The sequence below is a fragment of the Eupeodes corollae genome, chromosome 3 (assembly GCF_945859685.1).
Source record: "Eupeodes corollae chromosome 3, idEupCoro1.1, whole genome shotgun sequence".
In the NCBI taxonomy this organism is placed as follows: Eukaryota; Metazoa; Arthropoda; class Insecta; order Diptera; family Syrphidae; genus Eupeodes; species Eupeodes corollae.
The window spans coordinates 66,080,352-66,104,548 of record NC_079149.1 but is presented as its reverse complement, the minus strand read 5'-3'; the positions used below and the strand labels follow the sequence as shown (position 1 = coordinate 66,104,548).

At 35.7% G+C, this 24,197-nt stretch overlaps 1 protein-coding gene across 1 annotated transcript; it reads right to left on the bottom strand.

Annotated features, from left to right (window-relative positions):
* Positions 1 to 41: 41 nt before the first annotated feature.
* On the bottom strand, positions 42 to 18,411 carry LOC129952496 (PX domain-containing protein kinase-like protein). Its single transcript, XM_056065096.1, has 9 exons — positions 18,017 to 18,411; positions 17,600 to 17,885; positions 8,771 to 9,170; positions 8,524 to 8,702; positions 8,201 to 8,440; positions 7,901 to 8,133; positions 7,760 to 7,840; positions 7,472 to 7,688; positions 42 to 2,459 (listed from the first exon to the last, which is right to left on the bottom strand). The coding sequence occupies exons 1-9, from the start codon at positions 18,116 to 18,118 to the stop codon at positions 2,296 to 2,298; spliced, it is 1,902 nt and encodes a 633-aa protein (XP_055921071.1). The 5' UTR covers positions 18,119 to 18,411; the 3' UTR covers positions 42 to 2,295.
* Positions 18,412 to 24,197: the final 5,786 nt, after the last annotated feature.

The window sequence follows — 24,197 nt, the reverse complement described above, 5'->3', positions numbered from 1 at the left end:
TCAAAAATCAGTAGTTTATGTAAAAAATTAACAATTTGTACCACATTTACGTAACAGTTTTATTAACTTTGTAAAAATTATTGCAAACATATTAAAAAAAAAAAAAACAAGATAGTTTCTATAAGATTATTTTTGTGCTAACACAACATCTGAATATTTGACATGCAAATATATGAATGAACGTTTATTATAATTTGATATTTATGATGTTTTATTATTAAGATGTATTATTGAGTATGTGTATGCAAAAGTGGTGTTTACTTTATGTACTTTTTTTTAACAATATGCGTGAAACTCGTCAGATAAAATTTTTATTTTCAATATATTTGAGACACACGAAAGAAGATGTTATCACCCAAATCTAATAAATACTCAGTTTAATTTGAAAAGTTAAATGTTGTTTTTTAATAAGACCGAAATTTTACGTACATAATTTATTTTATTGAAAGACCTATCCTCCAAACGATCATAAGAAAATACCGAACATCTTTTTATATGAACAATTTTTTAAGCTATAAATGATACTCAGTCATAAGCTTGAGATTTGGTTAAAGAATTACCAATTTGGCTTTTTTGGCTTAGTCTCTCAGCCGTAATTAATGCAAAAGATATTTTGTCTAGTAAATCCATTATTTGGGGAGTCAACTGAGGTTTAATTTTAAAATCACACTTAAAATTTTGCCTTAAGGTCTTAAATTTGAAAGAATTAAAACTTGCGCCTTATATTCTCACCTACGTGCTTAGTTCTAATTGTAAATGGATCAATATCACGAAAACCACACAAATTGTATAACGAGTTTAAGGCTATTTATTAATAAATAACTCCGCTAGTTCATCTTCTAAAAGAACTACTGATACTTATGGGGATAGTAAAATATCACAACTTTGTTCTGTAAGCGAATGCCAACTTATAACGGATCTATCAAATTTATCTTAAATTAGATATGCGCTCTTTTTTTCTGGCGACAACGCACGACAGCTTACCACTTTTGCACACACACCACCAAAATACATTAAATTAGCAGATATTGATGTTTTATTAGACACCATCGATAATTGTTTAATTTTATAATAACAATATAGACAAGACATCCTGTAGAATTAAATATTCTTTCTAAGATTTTACATTCATTGGAACCTTACGACTTATGTTTTAATGCTGTGGAAAAAGTAAGTTGTATAGTAGTTATGTAAATACGATATGGGAGAGAATAGTATAATATATATGTATGTTTTAGTTTTGTATAATTTTTGGACATGACTTTTACAATGTATATTATCCATTAAGGTTGTTGTATATAGAAAATTGTTCTTACATTTATATAGCTACTAGTGTACACATTTAACAGTCATCTTAACTATAGTTTTGTTGTTTCTTTAATATTTATAGTTCATAATAACTCATTATAGACACAACTGGACAATTTAATAAAAATAGTGCCTTGCATAAATTTCCTCTAAAAATATTTTAATTTTCTAGACTTTTAAAATTCACAGTAATATTTTTGGCTCAGAGAATATGCCAATGTATTGAAAAATAAGTTTTAACGTATTGCAGCTGGCTGTATTAAAAGTTAAGGCGAGGATTTTTGTATTAAACAAAGAAAAAAAAATATGAATTAGATGAATGAATTTTAAAAGTATTTAAGAAGAAAGAGTTATTTTTAAATGAAAGAAACTCAGTAAATAAAATAAGCTAGACATGTCCATTGGTAAACATATTTTTAAAAATTCATATACTCATTTAAGGACGTTATTTCTAATTGGTTTTTCTAATTATGTACTGGAATAGTATTATAAAGGTATCCTGGTTAAATTGATATCGAATTCTATTCGAAATCAAATGTTGGAATGCCTCCTCAAAGAAGCTTAAGCTTCACTTTGGTGCAGTAAATATATAATATGTATTTATTTATGATTAGTTTAAGCTTAAAGCCTTAGAGTATTTTTTTCAAATAATTTTGTAGAGCAAATAATAAAAAAAAGAAAGATTTTTATCTCAAAAAGTTAAAATATTTACGAAAAAAATAATAACAAAAGAATTAGTTACTGCCTTGAGATTAGTTTAAATAAATAATAAAAATATAATAACAAATGATTTAGTTACTGCATTGAGATTGGATTTAATAAATAATTTGTTTTTATGTTTAATATTGCAGTCGTTTTAGTTTATTTTGTGAATTGTCAATCATCCAGTTTCAATTTTTTGGTTAAAAAAAATATCTTTACTCGTTAGTTGTTTTCAACTACTTTTGGTCCAAATTTTGGTGTTTTTATTCAAACAGAAACTTATTTTTAATCATTTGATCGAACTTTCCGCAACGATCCCCGATTGAACTTGGAAATTGACTCCAATAAAACCGAACGAGTACCTCCATCTTCATTGGCATTGGTAACACTCTTGTCTTGTTCTATGGGGGGTGCTGGTGGTAATGGCGGTGGTGCCGGCAATGGAGATGCTATATTAAAAACAAATGTGTTATAATGTTACTAATTCAATTATTAATGTTAATGTTGTATCATATTAATAAAATATATTGTAATTGTAATATTTGTGTTCATAAATGAACATGATCCGTATATGGGTGCAGCTGCGCATTTCCACAAGAGATATAAAAATAATCTTGTGGTAGTACATAGCTTCATAGGATAAGATACTGTTAGGATAGGAACACATGTGTACACACAAATACCTAAAGAAAGCATGTGGTGGAAATACGTATTCTATTTTTGTCAGTTTCTTATCTCATGTTCCTTAGATTTAAGTAGGTATAAATAGTTGAAAGTAGGTTAAGAAAAGATGAGATGAAATAAACATTCACAAATATTGAGACGTATTTTTTATTTCTTTCCGAAATTATTTTCAATTTGTATCTACTTATTCCACACGTTCTAGTTCTAAAATGAGAACAATTAATCGTGTTTTTTTAAAACATATCGACTTATTGATACTAAAACATTTTGTTTTTCTGTTAAAAAATTGAAATATTTCTTGGAATACACTTTTTTCAAAATTTCACTCGATATTGTGTTTCTTTCAGTAAAAATCATTGCGGCTTTCTTGTTTTGAAAGTGGGATAGGAATTGATCTTTTGTTTTAAAAACCTGTATTTTGCAATGATTGGGAAATATTGAGCCGGGTAAAGCAGTCCACATTTGTCTAGTGCGGCTTAAAAAGAAGCTCCGAGCACGTCTGAGCTTAGACTCAAGGCCTGCCCCCTCACTAAAGTGCGGGGAAAGAAGAAACCATATTGGTGGGCTGCTGAACTGGAAATACTCAGGAAGGGTTGTATAAGGCTTTTCAATCATGGAAAAAAGACTAGACACCCCCAAGATTGGGACTTTATAAAGAATCCCTCAAAAAGTATAAACTAGAATTGAGAATAGCCAAAAGATCCTCATGGAGATCCTTCTGTAACTCCATAGAAGAATCCTCGGAGGCAACAAGGATAAGGAAGATTCTCTCGAGAAATCCAACCATTTCCCGGATAGCTCCCAATTTGTTAATACAACAAACAGTCCTGGGTCGGGTATTAACTTAAATTTTCCTCAAGGTCTCTTAACAAAAAAAAATTGGCATGGGCACGGGCAAATGCTCGCATGTCAACCTTAAAGATCTAAGACCTATTAGCCTATCATCATTCAATCTCAAAACTCTGGAACGATTGATTGATATCCATGTACGTTATAGCATTGATAAGAGATTATCGATGTCTCAGCATGCTTACTGCAAAGGGAAATCGGTAGAAACAGCCTTGCACACTCTGGTAAGAACTATCGAATACTCCCTAGACCAAAAGGAATATACTACGGATATTGAGGGCGCTTTAAACAACGTTGACACATCCGCTATCACTTCTGCTATGACGACCCTAAACGAATAAATTCAATACTCACTCTGTGAGTTGATGAATCTAATGCTAAAAAGCAGGATCACCAACTCTAAGAGGGGGGAACATAGTGGTTAACGAACTGCTAATATACCTTGAGAGGGAAGGCTATAGAGTGATTGCGTATGCCGATGAAGTTGCTATCGCCGTCACAGAAGAACATCCTAATACACTGAGATACCTCCCCCAAAACGCACTTAATATGCTCACTAGATGGGCTGATCACTGCGGACTTAGTATTAATCCTCAAAAAACAGACCTCGTCCTTTTTACACGGAAATGCAAGATCCCAGTTATTGCACCTCCTTCAATAAAAGGTGTACCACCAATTTTTACTAATGAAGCCAAATATCTTGGTCTGATATTGGACAAAAATTAAGTTGGAAACCTAATATGTATTCAGGAAAGAGTTAAAACAGCTACAGTAGCTCTTTTCCTTTGCAAGAAAGCCATAGGAAGCAAATGGGGTTTTTAACCTCGCAAAACATACTGGCTATACACATCGGTCATTCGACCAATACTTGTACTCAGAAAAGCTTAATCTAAGCATCTCATTCTTCCACCCTAATCATTGTAGCGTCTTCCAAGTGGAAATTTTAGCCTTCCTCTCTCCTGGCTAAAAGAAAACGTAATATCCACTTCTGATATCGGCATCTTCTCTGACAGTCAGGCGTCTCAACCAAATCTCTAACGGCCCTCGATTGTCGATCGTCTCCTATGGAGATGGTGCAGCAATTTAACATTCACCTCTGTTGGGTGCCGGGCCACAGAGACATCACAGGAAATTGTAGAGACGATGAACTCTCTAAAAATGGAACCGTCATACCTATTCCACCTGAAAGGGAGAAGGTGGGTATACCGATAGCTACGTGTAACCTTCTGCTTAAATGAAACAGCTTTTACGATAACAAACTCTAGGTGTAACAATTTACCAACATGCGCAGCCACAAAACTCATATGGCCTTCACTGGACCTAAAGCGCTCTAAAGAATTGTTATCTCAAAGCAGACTTCATATTTTTTCCCTAAAAGGTGTCCTTACGGGATACTGTCTTATAGGCAGACACGCAATACGACTTGGTTTAGCCTCAAATGACATCTGCAGGAGCTGTATGGACGAGGAAGAAGAGGAAACAATCTCTCACCTTCTCTACACTTGCGCTGCTCTTTCACTAAGACCTAAACTTCATCTGGGAGACTACTCTTTTGATAATCCTAGTGAACTAGCTAAAAAGGATATCAAATATCTTCTTCTTTTGGCCTAAGTGTGTGGATTTTGAATTCGCAGCCACTTTAACCTAACCTAACCTAGCAGTATTTTTGGCAATATCGAATATGTGATCATTCCATAAGAGGTGATGTGCGATATACATACCGAGTACTGAAAGTTGATTAGTTTCCTGGATGCAAGTGCCGCTGGCATGATGGTTAGTGCGTCGGACTGTCAAGCCAGAGGTCTTGGATTCGACCCCTGCCTATGCCATCTAAAGTATTTTTTCACGGGTACTGCCTCTTGCGAGGAATTGACAAATTCTCCAAGACTAATTCTTGTCATGAAAAAGTGCTTTCTCAAATTTGCCGTTCGTTATAAGTGCCGCTCATGAATAGCGGCATCGGGATTGGGTTACGCTTTAACTACAGGAGACAGCATTGGGTTTTCGAAGCATTAAATTCTACACGGTTTTTGATTCCCCATTGTACAATGCTATTAAGATCAGAATTTAATGAGCTTATCATACGCTGCCGTTGAAGTTCTACATCCAAAGGACAAGGACTAGAATCTAAAAACGAATATGAAAAGCTGAGGGTACTGTCATCCGCGAAACAATTTAGTGGGTTAGAAGTTTGAGACAAAAGATCATTTATAAAAAAGGGAGCCCTTGGGCACACCAGCATTTATTTTGTGAATATCTGATTTGAACTCTTTTAATACTATTTGAATTGAACGGTCCGAAAAGTAATTTCTAACCCAACGAAGAAGGGATTCATCAATACCAAATGCACGCATTTTTAAAGAGGGGACATGAGAGCTTTTGGACGATAGTTAGAGAGGGAGGATGATTCGCCTTTTTTAGGGACAGGCTGTACAAATGCTGTTTTCCATCCGCTCGGAAAGACACCTGTAGAGTAAGAAAGATGGAAAAGCTTACGCAGTGGTTTCACCAGTGTCGAAGAACACCTCTTTAGAACAATAGAGGAATACTATCCGGGCCAGCAGATTTGTGTATGTCAAGTTCTTTCAGTACTCTTGCAACTACACGAGTGCGAAAAAAGATTTGTCCCATAAAATCGTTTACGTTCTCAAGAACAGGAGGACTCAAGACACTCTCTAATAGCGTCAAATTATCAGCAATCTGTGCTGCAACCAAACTGGCTTTACCAATCGAACTTACATAGGGAATGTCATTGTAGACGAGCGTTGGAACTGAGGATGACGTGGTGTTCCATATGTCTTTTACAAATGACCAGAAATTTGTACTACCTTCGGGACATTGTAGTATTTTTTCTGGTCATGCAAAAATTTGGTTCGTCGAATTCGGCCGTTACAAAGTCTTTCTAGCTTGTTTGAATTTATTCCGGTTTTCCTCAGTGGGGTTGACTTCATAAATCCGAAAACTTACATCTCTGATCCTAATTACCTCTTTACAGCTCGAATCAAACCATGAGTTCTCTTTGGGTTTGATAAATTTTAACATATTCGGGATAAAATTTCTTATTCCACAAAAAATTAAATTTGTAACTATACCTGCGCTGGAATCTACGTCACTATCAAGGAAGCATAGTGACCAGTTAAAGTTCCTGAAGAATTCATTGAAACCGTCCCAGTTGGCTTTCTCATATTGCCAAACAGTTATCATAGGAGTTTTTTCTTTAACTGGGTTTTTTACACATGAGGAATTTGCAGATACGATACAATGGTCTGATGTGCCTTAAGGCGGTAATACAATGATTGTGTATTTATTAGGATCAGAAGTAAGAAACAAGTCTAGGGTGTTGGCGGATTGACCTGCAACGTCAGGGATTCGAGTTGGCTCATCGACAAGCTGAGTTAATTGATTCAACTCAGCAAAGACCGCAACATACCTTCCTTCCGGTGTTGACTTGCCAGAATAACGAAGCCAAGAAGAATTCTGTACCTTGAAACCGCCCGCAATGACGTTTTTAGTGTGAGGATAATGGGTAACAATTCTTTCAATGGAGTCAGACAGAGCATCAAATTCGTTAAAAGTTGAATTTCTGTCCAGATTTGGACTTCGATATAAAAAACATGAGTGGATGATGTGCTTATATACCGTAAATTTTAACCACATGAAGTTTAAGTTTGTGTTAGAGCACAAACCATATTGTGGCTGAAGTTGGTACGCAACATTATTAATAAAAACACAATTCGGACAATTAACTTTGGGCCCATAAATTATTTGCGCTCTCAATTTTCCTCAATATCAAAAATTGAATTTAATGGAAAATATTGAAAATTAAAAAACCGCTGGTAATAATTTCTCACAAAATAAATACAAAAATATTTTTTAAATTATTACTTTTTTAAAACATACTCTAGGTGTAAAGCTAAAAGTTACTCACAGCTATTTCCTGAAGACGGTGGGGGCGTTGAAGCTGTGTCGTTTGATACATTAACACTCAAAACACTGTCGGATCTATTGAATGGACATACTCGAATAGACAAAGCACCAACATTTCCACTGGTCCCACCGCCGCCACTAGAAGAAGATGGCGCTCTACAATTGTTTGCTTGGAGTGAATTTTGCTGCCGGAGTTTTGATTGTTTGTGTTCTAATTTCTATTTTTCAAAGAAAAAAAAAACAATATTTTAAAATATAACAAAACATAACATAGTAATTATATAATTACCGCCTTTTGCTTAGACTTTTTGCGCTCTTCTTCTGAACTCATCAGCTCTTGAACACGTACCAGACGTTTTTGGTTCTTTACCTTAAACAAAATATGTGTTATAAAAAAAAACACGAAACAATTATAATTTAAATATATTACAGATTTTTGTTCATCTCTTAATCGACTTTCACATTTTTGAGTGGCAATGCGAATTTGTTCTTTGGCATTAACGGATAATTTTAAATGTGGTTTATTGGGACCATCAACCGGACTTGTAAGCTCTCGTAGACTAGGAACATGCTCAGTAAAGAATCGATGCTCTATAAGCTGATCCAATGTCGGAAGACCAGCTCGACAAGCCTCTTTTGACAAAATTAATTCTAATACATTTTCTGCAAAAAAATTAGAAAAAAATATATATAAAAGAGCTGCGTTTCTTGTAAGCTTTTTATATATTACTTAAATCTTCAGGGCAATCACTTATTTGACGAGCAACAGATTCTTGTAGTGGATAACCCATAGTCATTTCGAACAGCACGTGTCCAAAGCAGTAAACATCGATAATTTCAGCTGAATGAAGTTTGCTATGCTGAACAAAGAATGGGCGATAGAATGCCGGGACTCCCAAAACATAGTTTTCAATATCCAACAACCTCACGCAATCGTCTTCAATAACAATATTTCCAGAATGAAGGTGTCCTAACATTGAGAACAGAAGTACAGTATAAATATTTGTATGACACCTCTCTGGGCATCCTTTTGCCTATTTGGTCTAAACTTACCATAAGGCATTCCCTTAGAATGTAAAAAAGACAAAGCTTCCAGTATTTGGCGTCCATAAAGAGCAATTTGTTTCAATGAAAGCGTAGTTCGACCCTTTGGGTTTCCGTACTTGCTCAGAAAAGGATTTTTCGGAGTTGACATACAAAGAATGTCTTTGAGAGTACCCTGCTTGTGGAATCTAAAGCAAAGAAATACACTCTGGTATTAGTTTATGATCAATAGAATACTTTTAAAGCTGAAACTTACTTTCTTACAACAACACAGCCGTTTTCATTGGACGCTGCATAGATTATGGGATCAATATAATGATGTTGCAAACTAACAAAACTTTTTAGAACACTATGAATCTCTTTGTCATCCATGTATTTGTCTGGACCAAATTCAATCCATTCTAGTACTATTTCGCCGGGTCCGTATAAGCCTGAGTCTAGACTTCCACTTCCATTACTAGATGAAGCAAAGTGCTTTGCTTGATGCGATTGAGATCCGCTCTTCACCAAATGCTTACTGCTAGATTTCTCAGGTGGCTTAGGAGTCACTTTAAAATAGTGCTTTCTCAGACGCCATCCAATTGCGCCCATTGTTTGTCCCAATATATAATGTCCTTCCGTTCGAAGACATAATGATGCGTTTTGTACTGCTTGATCTATATATATAAAGGAATTAAATAATTTCCATAAATTCAATACATAATATAAAGATTTTTAAATATTAACGCCGACCACATAGCCCATCCATTCACAATTCAACAAAGAATTTCCAAGTGGACATCCCGTTCATGACTATTTTGCAAGACTAAGCAATTCAATGGATCTAAAACTGATGATGGGGTAAGTGAGGCGTGCATTCCCTTAGACTAAATCGGTATACCCTTAGCTACTTGAAAGCCACAGATGAACTAACAATACCAACACTTGTGGTAATTATGTAAAATCATTTTACATAACCGCCGTTATAGGTATCGTCACACAACGCTGCCTTACAGATAGGTATGCATTTCGATCTGAAAATCCTGTAAAAGATTTTTGCAGAAGAAGCTGCATGGACGAAAAACAAGAGTAGACAGTGTCTCACCTTCTATACTCATAAAGACGAGGACCCACTTAGGAGACTTTTAATAACAACATTTATCTTCTCAAACGCCTCATAGCTGGCACCAATTGGTTTTAACGAATAAGGTCGATATTAAGACGCATGTGATATCACAACGGGCCTACTATTGATCTAAGTGAATTGGTATTTCCTGCTAGCAGCCACTTTTAATTTAAAAACATAACATTAATCTTACCACTTAAAGCCTTTAAAAAGGAGTAATAGCAATAATTGACATTTGTTTTTGGCCAGAATCGGATGATATTGAACTTGGTTGAACAGCAATTTGCTATAAAAAAACAGGGCTTACTCCACAATGGACGGGAAATATATGCACTGACTACTGAGCGCAATTTATTTTCGTTAAAACTTTTCTTGCCTTCAAAATTGCTCCAGCTCCTAGTTAACATGAATATTAATAAACGACTGAATAATTCATATATAATCCTTTCCATTTAATAACTGCACTTTACTTCTTTTTTTTATAATTTATTTGTATTGATTTATTCTTAAAACTATCTGGATAATAAGCATTATTCAGTGCATTATTGAATTGCCTCCATCGGTAAATGTCTTAGTACAACGTTAGATATACCATCGACACCTGCTGACTTTTTGGTTTTTATTGAGTTGAAGATGAGCTGAAGCTCAACCTTAGTCACTACTCAGCGATTATGGCATTTGCCAAGGAATGTCATTGAACTGCATGAAACCGCGGTTCTCAGATCGCCATTGTGTCATATCATTTCGAAGGTAAAAGTGATTAAGTAGGGCTCTGTTTTCCAGGTTCTGGTTGGGGCGAATGCTAACCCACCTCCACTTTTTCCTTCGGATCTTCAATTATATAAAAGTCATCGTCAAAGATGGCTTCTTCTGGATCTATTTGCGCTGTCCTGAGTACGTCCCTGTTCTCCTCAGTTCTTTGGGGTTTCAGACCACGGAAGGTCATTATCGTTCTTTTTCCTGAATATCTTGTTGATTTTAGGGAACATACTAGGTTCATTGGAGTTAACTGACCGGATCTTGCGGTCCCAGTACTTGTTAATTGATAACCTGTAGTTCTTCTTAATCAACAGATTGACATTTTTTATTGACGACTTCAGTCTCCAAACCTCCAAGTCGTGTGGGTCTGTAAGCCGTCTGTACAAGTTTTTGAATCTTGTCAGTGAGCCACTCTTGTGCCTACCATCTGTTGTAACTGTTGTTTGGTGGGGCTATGTCACTCGAACGAAGTTCTCTCGCTATGGCGTTTGTTAAACGAGCCCAGCTCATCTTACCGTAATTGTAAGAGTGTGTTGCAACTCCACGCGTTCGTTCGGAATCTGCATTACAGCAGCTAGTCTGCAGTGATCACTGTCGTACTCGACTGTCTGTAAGCAGTTTCGAGGGTGAATACCCACTTTATCTGTAACTGTCAGTCTGGTGTCGTACAGCAAAAGATCCAGAAATGATCAGCTTCTTAGATACTATGGCTATTCAGTAGCCAGCAGGTCGACGCCATATTCAACGCTGTAAAGATTCATTACTTTGTTGATTTCTCCAATCTTCATGTTTTGCGTTCAAATCACCGGCTAAACTGAAATAGTTTTCTTCCAAGCTCAGTTTAAGTTCCCTAAAAAGAATCTGGAGTTCTGAAGCAAAGTAAGTAAACTGCGGAGCTCCAGCCGCATAAGCCGCAGTCATATACAACCGCTTCCCTTGAGTGAGAGGTATGCTTACTACGCAAACTTCTAGGGTCTTGAGCTTTCGCAATTCATTTTTGTATGACTTTATAATTAATGCCTTTTCGTATAAAGAGAATGACACCGAAACCTTGAGTGGAGTCGTGCATGCCGGTCTTTTCTTATTGTAATTTTTATGATTCAATTTGTGTTTGTGGTTTGTTTATCTTGGTTTCGCTAGCCATAAACACATCGGGACTGTAGTCTTTTAACAATTGGAACATGTTGGCTCTTCGTTCAATCCTAATCAGTGAATTTACATTCACAGCTAGGATTTTTCGGCGCGTATCCGGCCTCGTGCCTATTATGGTCTACATTGCGGCAGGCCAGACAACAAAGAGTAAAGATGATCTACCCTTTTGCCTTGCTCTTATCTGACTTTGCAGATCTGTTAGTTGACCTTGAATGCTCAACAACAAGGCTACAATGTCAGGCTGCACCTCTTGTGCCATAGGCACGGGGGCCTTTGGGTAACCGTTGGTAGAGCCCATTCCTTGACACCATTTGGGAGTAAGAGAAATTGGGATCCACGAATTATTGAGTTGGAGCCTATCGAACTGTTCGAATTTCTGCGGCTTTTTGAATGGCCTGGTATTTTTTTCATTTGTTGAACCTATAGTTAGCCGGGTGCCCCTGGTTTCAACAAATGACACATTTGAGCTGGGTTAAATCCTCAACCCGCTCATTCCCCGGCTTGCTTTCTCCCTTGATGTGGGTTTCGAGCACCTCTGTGCACTTTACTTGATGAAGGTCTATTGATCGATTTCACCTTCCACAAAAATGTTAGTAAATTTAATAAATAAATAAATTTTAGTAATACAATTAATGTTTTCATTTGACAAAAAAACCGTTACTGAGGTGATTCAGCGCATAAACAGTGAGTGTGCAATTATGTGTGAAAGGTTATAGTGTACCAAGTACAGGGGGTTGTGTACATCTCTGTTTAAAAATCGTAGTATTCATTTAAAAAAAGTTGTTTCAGGCGTGTACAGTGATTCAAAAAACAATTAACAAAAAAAGTAGTTTTATATATTATTTAAACGTGATCAATTGAGACCCCCAAAACAAACAAAAATATCAGTAGTATACTCATGCTCCGAAAGTCGCCACTTTAATCTTGGAAAACGACATTAAACCTATTAACATAAGTAAATACAGTGTTGGAAAAAAAAATAAAAACAAGTGTCTTTATCATTTTCGATACACAATATTTGTTTAACTATTGACAATCTTATTTAAAAGAGCTGTATAGAGCCTACATAAAGTTATGTAAAAATAATTCCTTTCCAGTTTAGCTCGGTTATTAATGATTTTAATAACTAAAAAAAGGTTCAAATCAATTTACTAAGACCCGAAGAATTAAAAAAAAATATAGATGTTCGAAAGAGAATACCATACAAATAATCGGAATTATCCATTCGGACCTCAGAAGCGACAATAGAGGAGGCCAAATCCCCATAGATATAATGGCTGCAATAAGATATTGTGGAAGGAACGAGGTAAGTTTGTACTAAATATAGTTTATAGATTCAAGACGATGGAACAGACATGCACGAATTTAGCCAACCTACGCGAGTAGCAAGAGCATTAGCTAGCAAAAGACCTTTGTTCATTAAAAAAAACTTCTTTCTTCTTTTTCGGCCCATTTAAGAACTCTGAACAAATTCTCTCTAATACGGGAGTTTCCAAAGATGGTATGCCAAGTATCCCAAAAGTAGTTGGCCCATCAGGACAGTATTATATAAACAGAAAAGGGTACTACTTGCTGAATACTCAAGTAATATGCGAATTATCCCTAAAAATTAATGACATTGTTTGCCACTGGAGAAACAGCACTCATTACTAACGAATTTTTAGGGAAAGCAGAATTAAACAGAGATTTGATAATGGGGAGTTCAATGGTCGTCTGCTTGGGGATAGTGGGTACCCTTTTATACGATAATATACCTACTCGTAGCACGGTGGAAAGATGCTTTGGCGTCTAGAAGTAAAGATTCCGCATTTTGTTATCAGGTATGAGGTGCTCAATGCCAAAACAACTATTATAGCCTTAGAAGTTCTTTATAACTTGAAAATTGTTTTCCAGGATGTTCTTCCACCCACAACACAAATTTTTATATTTTATTTGTTACGACAAACATGACAGATAAATGGAATAGATTGCTCCATTTTGGTACTTTTTTTGACATAAGCATTGTATAATTAAAATGTATAGCAGAATTTTTTTTTTAATGGCAATTTTCGCAACGTTACATAAAGCCTACATAAATCTCTATGCACTACTATTTATCAGTTTAACGGATTCTATTGAATAAGACTGTAAGTCTTTTGTTGTTAGTCTTTCTGTATTTTAATTGTACCTAATAGTGCTCTCAAATGGCAAAATTTGTTTGTGGACACAACTTTTTGTTTTCACTTAAAGGTAAAAAGTTCGAGGCCAATGAGGGTTTCGTCTGAAAAAAAAAAAATAGAAACAACCTACTTTAACTGTTATTCTAACGTAAGGATCAATTTTTTGGTATGCGTTTTGAGTTTGTTTATAAGTTTGTTAGATGTTTTGTATTCGATACTAAAAACTAAAATTTTTAAAAGTCATCTATAATTTTAATAAATATGGGTCGTGGATTACATTATGCTCCCTTTGAACGCGAAGTGATGAAAAAACTAAGACAAGCTGGAAAAACGATGTTCGAAGAAAAAAGTATTTAAAACTTCACATTCACGCCTAAAGAAGAAACAAGATGAAGAAAAAGATAAACTTCTTCGCGTTTTGATACACTATAGTAATAATATGTAAGAAGAAACCATTTTTTTTTTAAAGATAACTCTTTGAAATTAATTGATCAGTGACAGCTAGAACAATAAGAAAACAACTTATAAAAACAAATAGAAGTCCACGAAAAGTGGCATTTTTTAACGAAGCAAAATATAATGCATAGACTTCCCTTTGAAAATAAACACTTATACCGTTTTTATTGGAATAAAGTTTTGTGTTCTGATGAAACGAATATCAATTTGTTTACTTCCGATGGAAAAATGTATATGAGAAGGCCAAGACAAGAAGTTTAACTCGAAATACACAACGAAGGCAGTCAATCACGGTGATGGGAATATAATAGTGTAGATCCAATATTTTGGATCAAAGATAAGATGTTCGATGTGGATTATACCCACATCTTAAATTCAGTTATGCTAACATTAACTGAAGAGGAGGTGCCAATCAAATGTAAGTTCATACAAAATAATGACCCGAAGCACCCCTCCAAATTGGCTAACTAATACTTACAACAAAACAAAATCAATTTTATGGAATGGCCATCACAATCCCCCTGCCCAATTGAACACTTATGGGGCATCCTAAAGCGAAGGATCGGATATTGTAAATCCAAAAAGAAATACGAGTTGTGGTCGAAGGGAATGGTACTCCATACATGTAGGGACATGTGCCGAATTGGTGAATTCGATGGGGCGAACAGTGGAGGCAGTTATTAATAATAAGAGTGCCACTACCAAATACTCAAAGAATTTGAAATACTTTTACCGTTAAGTAATTTTCTCGCTACAAAAAAAGTAACATTCTAATTTTGTTTTTATCTTTTTTTCCAGAATGAAACAGCATAATAATAACAAGTCTACTTTTTATCATTATTTCCCATGATTATATTTTTAAAAAAATATTGCATTTAAGCAATACATTATTACTAATCTATCTGTGTTGTTTTTATTTTCTTACTCCTCACAAATACATTTTTATGTCTTTAAAAGAATGAACACAAAGCTTGTTTCTATTACTTTTTTCCCAACAAAATAATAGGTACATCTGTGTTCAAAATAATAGGAGTTCTTTTACAAAATTTGCTCAAGTGTTTTTTTTTACCATGTGTATACTGGTAATCAGCCCATTTCTTTACCGGTAAGTATAACGGGACATTAAAGATGATAAAACAATGAACTGGTTTGCAATTCATAACCGTTTACATTTGTAACCAGAGATCAAATGATCTTTACTCTCAATCAGGCTATTCAAAATAATAGGAGTGTGAGTTATATTTTACGTAAAAAAAAAATCAAAAACTTAAAAAAAATAAACAGTAAGTAACTAAATTAAAATAGGAATATTAAATAGTTGGAATATCGAATACCTAAACAAGTTTGGTTATTTAGTGGGCCGAGGAAAGCACTGCACCGACGAAAAACGGAAAATCATAAAAAAGTTGCGAAATGAAGGAAAAACTTATAAGGATATAAAGTTGATGTTGGGGTGCTCTGACCAAATGATCGCCAATGCTGTAAAATATGAAAAAAAAGTCGAAACTCGGGGACGGAAACGAGAAACGAGTGAAAATGACGATCGACGTATTGTTTGCTACAGCCAAAAGGATCCTTTTGCGTCCTCTAAGATGATCCAGGAAGATCTAGGACTGGCAGTAAGTAGCGTAACAATACGAAGGCGATTGTTGGAACACAATCTTTTCGCTCGCAGTCCACTAAAAGTGCCGATGCTTACAAAAAAACATGTAGCCAAACAAGTAGACCAAAATTGTTTTATTCGGTGCAACTGGCTCTAGGCAATACGTCCGACGTCCAGAAAATTCCGAGTTTAAGCCTCGGTACACCATTAAAACGGTAAAGCATGGAGGTGCTAAAGTGATGGCATGGGGCAGTTTCTCATATGCTGGTGTTGGCCCCATTGTGATGTTGCCTTATGCGAGTTGGAATATGCCGGTTAGATGGGTATTTCAACAAGACAACTACCCGAAACACACCAGTAAGTCTGCCAAGGAATGGTTTCGGGTCAATGGGGTTGAGGTCATGGACTGGCCAGCTCAGTCGTCTGACCTCAATCCCATAGAAAATGTATGGGCAGATGTGAAAAAGGGTGTTTTTCGACGAAGACCCTTGAATTCGAGGCAGTTGTGGGACGCAGTCCAGGAAACATGGAACCAAATTTCAGTTGAGCGTTGTCAGGCCCTTGTAAGCTCAATGCCACGCAGATGTGCAGCAATTATAAAAAAACAAAGGATTTTCCACAAAATACTGACGAAAAAATCTTAATATTGAATATTTTTTTTTAGTTTTTTATACTTTATTTTGTTTACGCCTATTCTTTTGAACAATTCGTTTTGGCTTTATTTTGATAAAATTCATGTTTTTACTACCTTATTTGTTTTAAACAAAGTAGTCAACCGTTACTAATCTCCTCACATTCTCAAACATATGTTCAAACGCTTTAGAACAAGGTTATGAAGTTGACTGTGTATACACTGACTTTTCTAAAGCTTTTGACCAACTCAGCCACGGAATTATTTTATTTAAACTTAAGTATCTTGGTTCTCCACCATTTTTCTTAGCTTGGATTAAGTCATACCTTAAAAACAGATCCTACGAGGTAAAATTTAGAAATTGTCATTCTGAACCTTTTGTTGCTCAATCTGGTGTTCCCCAGGGAAGCCATCTTGGCACTTTTCTGTTCATCCTGTCTATTAACGATGTATCGTCTTGTCTACGCTCAACTGAACTTCTCATTTTTGCTGACGATATGAAGATTTTCAAAATAATAAAGTCCAACCATGATCGTATTGTTTTACAAGCCGACATTGATAGTTTCACATTTTGGTGTGGGAAAAATAGCCTCTTACTCAACCCTTTAAAATGCCAGACTATAACTTTCACTAAAAAACTAATCAGTAACGTATTTGACTACTGTATATCACACCAAAAACTCTGTCGTGTCTCCACATTTAAAGATTTAGGTGTACATTTCTGTTCCAACTTAGAGTTTACACATCACATTAATGTTATTGTTAATAAGGCAAGTTCTATGCTTGGTTTTATAAAACGCTGGGCAAAGGAGTTCAATGATCCCTATGTTACCCTTTCTTTGTATAATTGCCATGTTCGTCCTCATCTTGAATATGCTTCGCAGGTATGGACAATCAACAAGTTTAAAATTTAAAGACCGAAATAATACGAAAACGTAGGTATTTTTGTTCTATAAATTTAATTTATTTCATTTGAACTCGCTGTTGCTGTACTGTGAGAGATATTTATGTACATTAATCTTTTGTTTGAATTGTTCTTTAATATTTGATTAACTGAACGCATTTGCGTTTAATCAATGTGAGCAATTATTATTATTCGTCATATCATTTTGCCGTCAAACTCAAAGATCTATTTTAAACTTTAATTCCAATCGTGCTTTTGATTTCAGCTAATTTCAATCTATAGTGAATAATAAAAAAAAGACATGTTGAATATTTACCGTGAAATGATTGTGAATAGCTGTCCGGGTCAACGAATCGCTTCGCCGGCAGCGATGATGCTAGTATTGGATTCATGAGGACTGTATCAATGTACTCTTGCAGTTGTTGACGCCGTTCAGCTATGAAATCGGGGCGCATGTTACCAATGAGTTTCTTACCGGGCATCGGCAATACAATACCAGAAGGTTGCAGATGTCTGTTAAGCTCAGCGAAGTCATTGTAGCGGCGTAAGATTTTCCAACTATTTTCTTTTAATGGTCCCCGTTGCAGGCGCAGAAGATACTCCTTTTGAATAAATAAAACACACTCATTAATTAATGACAATTAACTGCAGCTGGACAACAACAACAGAGCAGAGCACCAATGTAGGTACCTATGTTTTAATATTTTCTTAGAGAAGGTAAGAAAAAACTTACCGTATGTCCATTCACCGTCTGGGCCGTTTCTATAAAGCAATTTATTTGTTGGGTGTCATCGAGGGTGATTTTTCGTTCGTGTTTTTGTTCAAATATAGCCATTGGTTGTCCAAACAAAAATCGAAAACATTTTTGTGCTTCGAATGTAAATTATTTTCTTTCGCCAAACCACGACCGTGGACACACACCAATAGGTGTTTTTTTATTATTTGGGTTTTTATTCTCTTTCTTATCACCAAAAATTTCTTGTTACACTTAAAAAAGAGATAATTTACTTTGTTTTAAACTTAACTGAAAAAATTTAATTTAATTGGATTCTAGGCCAAATCCTTAAAAGATTTTCCAGGAGTCTTGATTCTTGTTTCTTGATCTTTGTTGGATATTTTAATTTTTCTCCAATTTCATTTCCTTATCCATTCGTGATTTTATGACTTTGACATTTTATTTTGTTATTCTGATGTTGGCAGTAAGTGTTGTATGAGATGGATGCATTCACGTGGAAATATTTTTATCAGGCCAGTTTAGATTAAAACAAAAATTATATGATGTAGGTATGGTTCCAGAAATTAATTTGTTTAGAGTAATTTCGTTTTACATTTTTTGGACGATTTTTATTTATAAAGTACATGTACTCAAGGGGATATTAATACCCTTAACACGTTTACGGTTAAACACATTGCGAGTAATAGGAAAATAGGGAAGGATGAAAGAGGAGATATCGGTGCACAATGGTTTTAAAATTTTGAATATTGAATTGGGATGCGAAAACAGAGTTGGGTAAAGCATTCCACATTCTCGATAAGTGGTTAAAAATACAATCTCTATTCTTGGCAGTACGTCCGAAATTGAGCTCAAGATTAAACTGATGTGCATTCCTAGAAATACGAGAATCTGAATTGTTTGAGGGGGGAAAGGCAACTGGCTAATTCGACAGAACACTGTTTATAAAAATATCGGTAGAACAACGAAAGGCATGAAACATTGCGGCGGTGTTCAAGTGAAGTAACTGTTTCGGTTATAGTTCTATCGCCTATCATTTTAGGGGCACCTGCCCAAATATGGGAGTTATATTCAAATGTATGAAAGCTTTGTAAATTACAGCCAGATCAGAAGGGGATGAATGCTGCACCTAGCAGCATTTTTGGCAATATCGAATATGTGATCATTCCATAAGAGGTGATCTGTGATACAGATGAACGGTTAGAAAAGTAATTTCTAATCCAACGAAGAAGAGATTCATTAATACCAAAAGCACGCATTTTCGATAAGAGAGCTTGGTGAAGAACTCTATCAAATGCTCTTCATGATGACGTACAATCACATTTGCGTTCTCAGTTGTTTTTCTTTTATGAATGTTTTTATTTTCCTTGTCTTAACTGCAGAAATATTTATAGAGTTGAAATGAGCTTTGAGCGTATAAATTACTTTATCACTAGTATAGAACTTGCAAAAAGTACAAAATTTAAGCTAAAAACATTTCTTTATGTTATTATTGAGCCTCCCAAAAGTTTGCTTTGATTCGCATGTTTTATTTGTTATTCATAATAAGGGCTCCAAGGTATGAACATTGGGGTTTGGAAAATAATCACTTTACAGTAGACGCTTTTAAGTATGAATGTATATCTCAAAGTAAAAAAATACAATGTTTTTTGTAAGTCAATTCCTTCGGTAACTTCATACTTTTTAGGAAGTTGAGAAAATCTAAAGTTTGTCAACTTTTAAGTTAAGAAAACTTCAAACTTGAGTGAATTAATAAAAAATCATGATTGATTCTAAAAATATCTGAGTAATGATCAACTTTGACAGAAACAAAAAGCTTCTTGTTTGGTAACAAGAGCTTAATTATAATTAGAAAGTCCAAATAAAAAAACTCTTAATTCTTTTATTGGAATGGAGTGTCCAGTCCAATGTCCTTAAAAATCCTCCTGTTGGACTAAAACAGTTATTGTTGTCTATCTGGCCAAATAGTCAATTCATAAAATTTCATGAATTAATTACTTAGATGTTTGACCATGTCTTTTACAGCATGTATAGATAGATATTCGTAAACATGACTGAAATAACATAGTTTCCAATACTATATTTTCTGGACTTACGAAATTTGAATTCTTCTATGGAAAAATTTCGACATTATAGCTTTACAGCCTCTCTTAGTGATCTGTTCTATTTCAAGGCTGTTTTTGTGTTAAATTTTAGTCTGAGAGAATTTTTTCAAACTTTGAAATAGAATAAAACAAAAACAATTTTTTTTAAATTGAAATGAAAAAAATGTACTTTATTCGAAAGATGATTTTTTGCATTTTAATTTAAACCTGATTTTTGGCTCAGATAAATTCTTATCTGGAATTTTTGATGACCTACTTTTTTCTACATTTGTGGCCGTGTATCGGACATGACACGGTAAATGTCTGTTCATATTGAAATACGAAACCAAACTTAAAATATAAACCACTTGCTAACAAAATAGCCACCAGTTAAAAACCTATAGCCAACTTTAGATTATATATAACTCTAGAAAAAAAACCGTTATACGATTATATAGGGTGATTTTTTAAAAGCTATAGGATAGTTTAAAAGAAAGCACATACAATTCAGACAAATTTATGAAATCTTTTTTTGAATCGATAGTACGGTCCATTTGATTTAATATTTGAAGAATATTTCAGGCCAATGTTGACCTTGACTGCACGCTTCAAATAGTCAATTCGATAAGTTCAATTTTGGCATACTTACTTACTTACTTACTTAAGGTGGCGCTACAGTCCTGTGTGAACTAGGGCCTCACCCAACAAACTTCTCCATCTAGCTCGGTCCCTAGCTAGATGTCTCCAGTTTCGCGCTCCAAGTTGGGTGAGGTCACCTTCCACTTGTGCGCGCCACCTGATCCGCGGTCTTCCTCTACTGCGCTGTCCTGTGGGTGCGGATTCGAAGACTTTCCGGGCCGGAGCATTGGTTTCATGCGCTCTACGTGACCCAGCCATCTTAGTCGTTGGACTTTTACTCTTCTTGCTAAGTCTACGTCGCTGTACAGCCCGTACAGTTCGTCGTTCCATCTTCTCCTCCACTCCCCTTCGATGCATATGGGACCGTAGATCACACGAAGAACTTTTCTCTCGAAGCGACCCAAGGTGCTTTCATCCGCTTTTGTCATGGTCCATGCTTCTGCACCGTATAGCAGGACGGGGATGATAAGGGTCTTATATAGCAACACTTTGGTCCCTCGAGAGAGGACATTACTACTCAATTGCTTTCTTAGTCCAAAGAAACAGCGGTTAGCAAGAGTTATTCTGCGTTTGATCTCAGCGCTGGTGTTTTTTCTGCGTTTGCAGCGGAGCAGAGGTAGACGAAGTCCTTGACTACCTCAAAGTTAAACGTCTGTCGATGGTGACGTTTTGACCAAGATGTTGGTGTTGTATGTCATTTCTTCACGACAGCATGTATGTATGTACTTTGTTTTGGCATACTCTTTCTTTAAATACATTAACCGCACCAAACTGTGACTTTTTCTGGATGCATTGGTAGCCCTTTCATTGCTTCTGGCTGATACATTACATCACATTACATCACATTACATTACATTACATTACATTACATTACATTACATTACATTACATTACATTGCATTACATTACATTACATTACATTACATTACATTACATTACATTACATTACATTACATTACATTACATTACATTACATTACATTACATTACATTACATTACATTACATTACATTACATTACATTACATTACATTACATTACATTACATTACATTACATTACATTACATTACATTACATTACATTACATTACATTACATTACATTACATTACATTACATTACATTACATTACATTACATTACATTACATTACATTACATTACATTACATTACATTACATTACATTACATTACATTACATTACATTACATTACATTACATTACATTACATTACATTACATTACATTACATTACATTACATTACATTACATTACATATGTATTACTCAGCACATAAATCTAAATGTACAGAGAAGATAACACAGCAACTTGAGCGACTAGACTATGTAAGGTGATAACAACACAAGACATTAATACAAGACAGAAGGACAGAAGAGAAGAACAACAATCAGAAAGAACACATGGCTCACATACTTACTTAAGGTTGCGCTACAGTCCAGTGTGAACTAGGGCCTCACCCAACAAACTTCTCCATCTAGCTGAGTCCCTAGCTAGATGTCTCCAGTTTCACGCTCCAAGTTGGGTGAGGTCACTTTCCACTTGTGCGCTGTCCTGTGGGTGTGGATTCGAAGACTTTCCGGGCCGGAGCATTTATTTCCATGAGCTCTACGTGACCCAGCCATCTTAGTCGTTGGGCTTTTACCCTTCTGGCTAGTTCTACATCGCTGTACAGCCCCTACGGCTCGTCGTTCCATCTTCTCCTCCACTCGCCTTCGATGCATACGGGACCGTAGATCACACGAAGAACTTTTCTCTCGAAACGACCAAAGGTGCTTTCATCCGCTTTTGTCATAGTCCATGCTTCTGCACCGTATAGCAAGACGGGGATGATGAGGGTCTTATATAACGACACTTTGGTCCTTCGAGAAAGGATTTTCCAGAGGCTGGTGTTCCATGGTTCTAACAGAACTCAGCTCCCCTTCGGTGCATACGGGACCGTAGATCACACGAAGAACTTTTCTCTCGAATCGACCCAAGGTGCTTTCATTCGCTTTTGTGATAGTCCATGCTTCTGCACCGTATAGCAGGACGGGGATGATAAGGGTCTCATATAGCAACACATTGGTGATTGGTCCTTCGAGAGAGGACATTACCACTTAATTGCGTTCTTAGTCCAAACAGACAGCGGTTAGCAAGAGTTATTCTACGTTTATATCAGCGCTGGTGTTTTTTTAATGCGTTTGCAGCGGAGCAGAGGTAGACGAAGTCCTTGACTACTTCAAAGTTACGTCTGTCGATGGTGATGTTTTGACCAAGATGTCGGTGTTGTATGTCCTTTCTTGACGACAGCATGTATGTATGTACTTTGTCAACCTTTAAACCCATTTTTGCCGCCTCTTCCTCAATACTCACAAAAGCCCCCTTGACATCACACATCACACTGAGTTCTTCCGATTATGTCAATGTCATCAGCATATGCTAGTAATTGGACAGACTTATGAAAGATAGTGCTTTCCATTACCGCAGCACGAATTTCGACTCGCGGTTTTTTTTATTCGATAGATATGTGCAAATAAATAATAACTACAGCAATTTTAGAGCGAGGAAACATTTATTTCTATTTTTAATTAATTTTTAAAGTTCACTTTTTTACATACAACACACACAAAAATGATTGATTTTGACATTTCATCCCTATTTTTTGTTCAGTGTTGCCATACTTGTTTTTTTTTTCTTGGCAATTTTTTTTTATTTTAGTGCTCAAATGAAAAAGTACTTTGCATATACCCAAACTCGCACCCACCCCAAATCCTATAGTGACCCCAAGTAGGGGGCAGCATGCCCCCCTTACATACCTAGATGTAAGTACGCCGTGCTATCAATAAAAAAAAAACTTGTTTTAGGCTCAAAAAATGCAATAGAAAAAAATTAGGGTTAAGTCCGAAAAAGAAAATATTTTTTTTTTTGACTTAAAGTTGTTTCCTCGCCCTAATATTCAAAAAGAAATTCGTGCTGCGGTAATGGAAAGTCGCCCCGGTCTCCGTTTTTCAGGATCGGGCAAACAATACTGAGGTTCCATTTATCGGCCATACTTTCTTCCGACCATAACTTAAAGATAAGTTGATGTATGCTCCTGACCAACTTATCTCCGCCTGCTTTAGAGAGCTCGGCATTCAAGCCCCAGTGGTTTTATTAGACTTCAGCTTAGATATGGCAATATTTACTTTGTCTAAGTCGGGAGGACGGGATTGTTGGCTTTCGTTGTCTATGTTGAATGGATTATCCTGCCTAACAGCGGAATTCGGTTCGCCGTCGCCGTTGTACAATCTGCAGAAGTGGTCCTTCCATATCCCCAGCATTGACTGCGGTTCCACTATGATGTTTCCTATTTCGTCTTTGCAGCCTTCGGTTCTAGGTGTATGTAACTGTGAATTACGTTTCACCTGTTCATAAAACTTTCGAACTTCATTCCTGCTTTAAACCTCTCAACATCTTCGACCGCA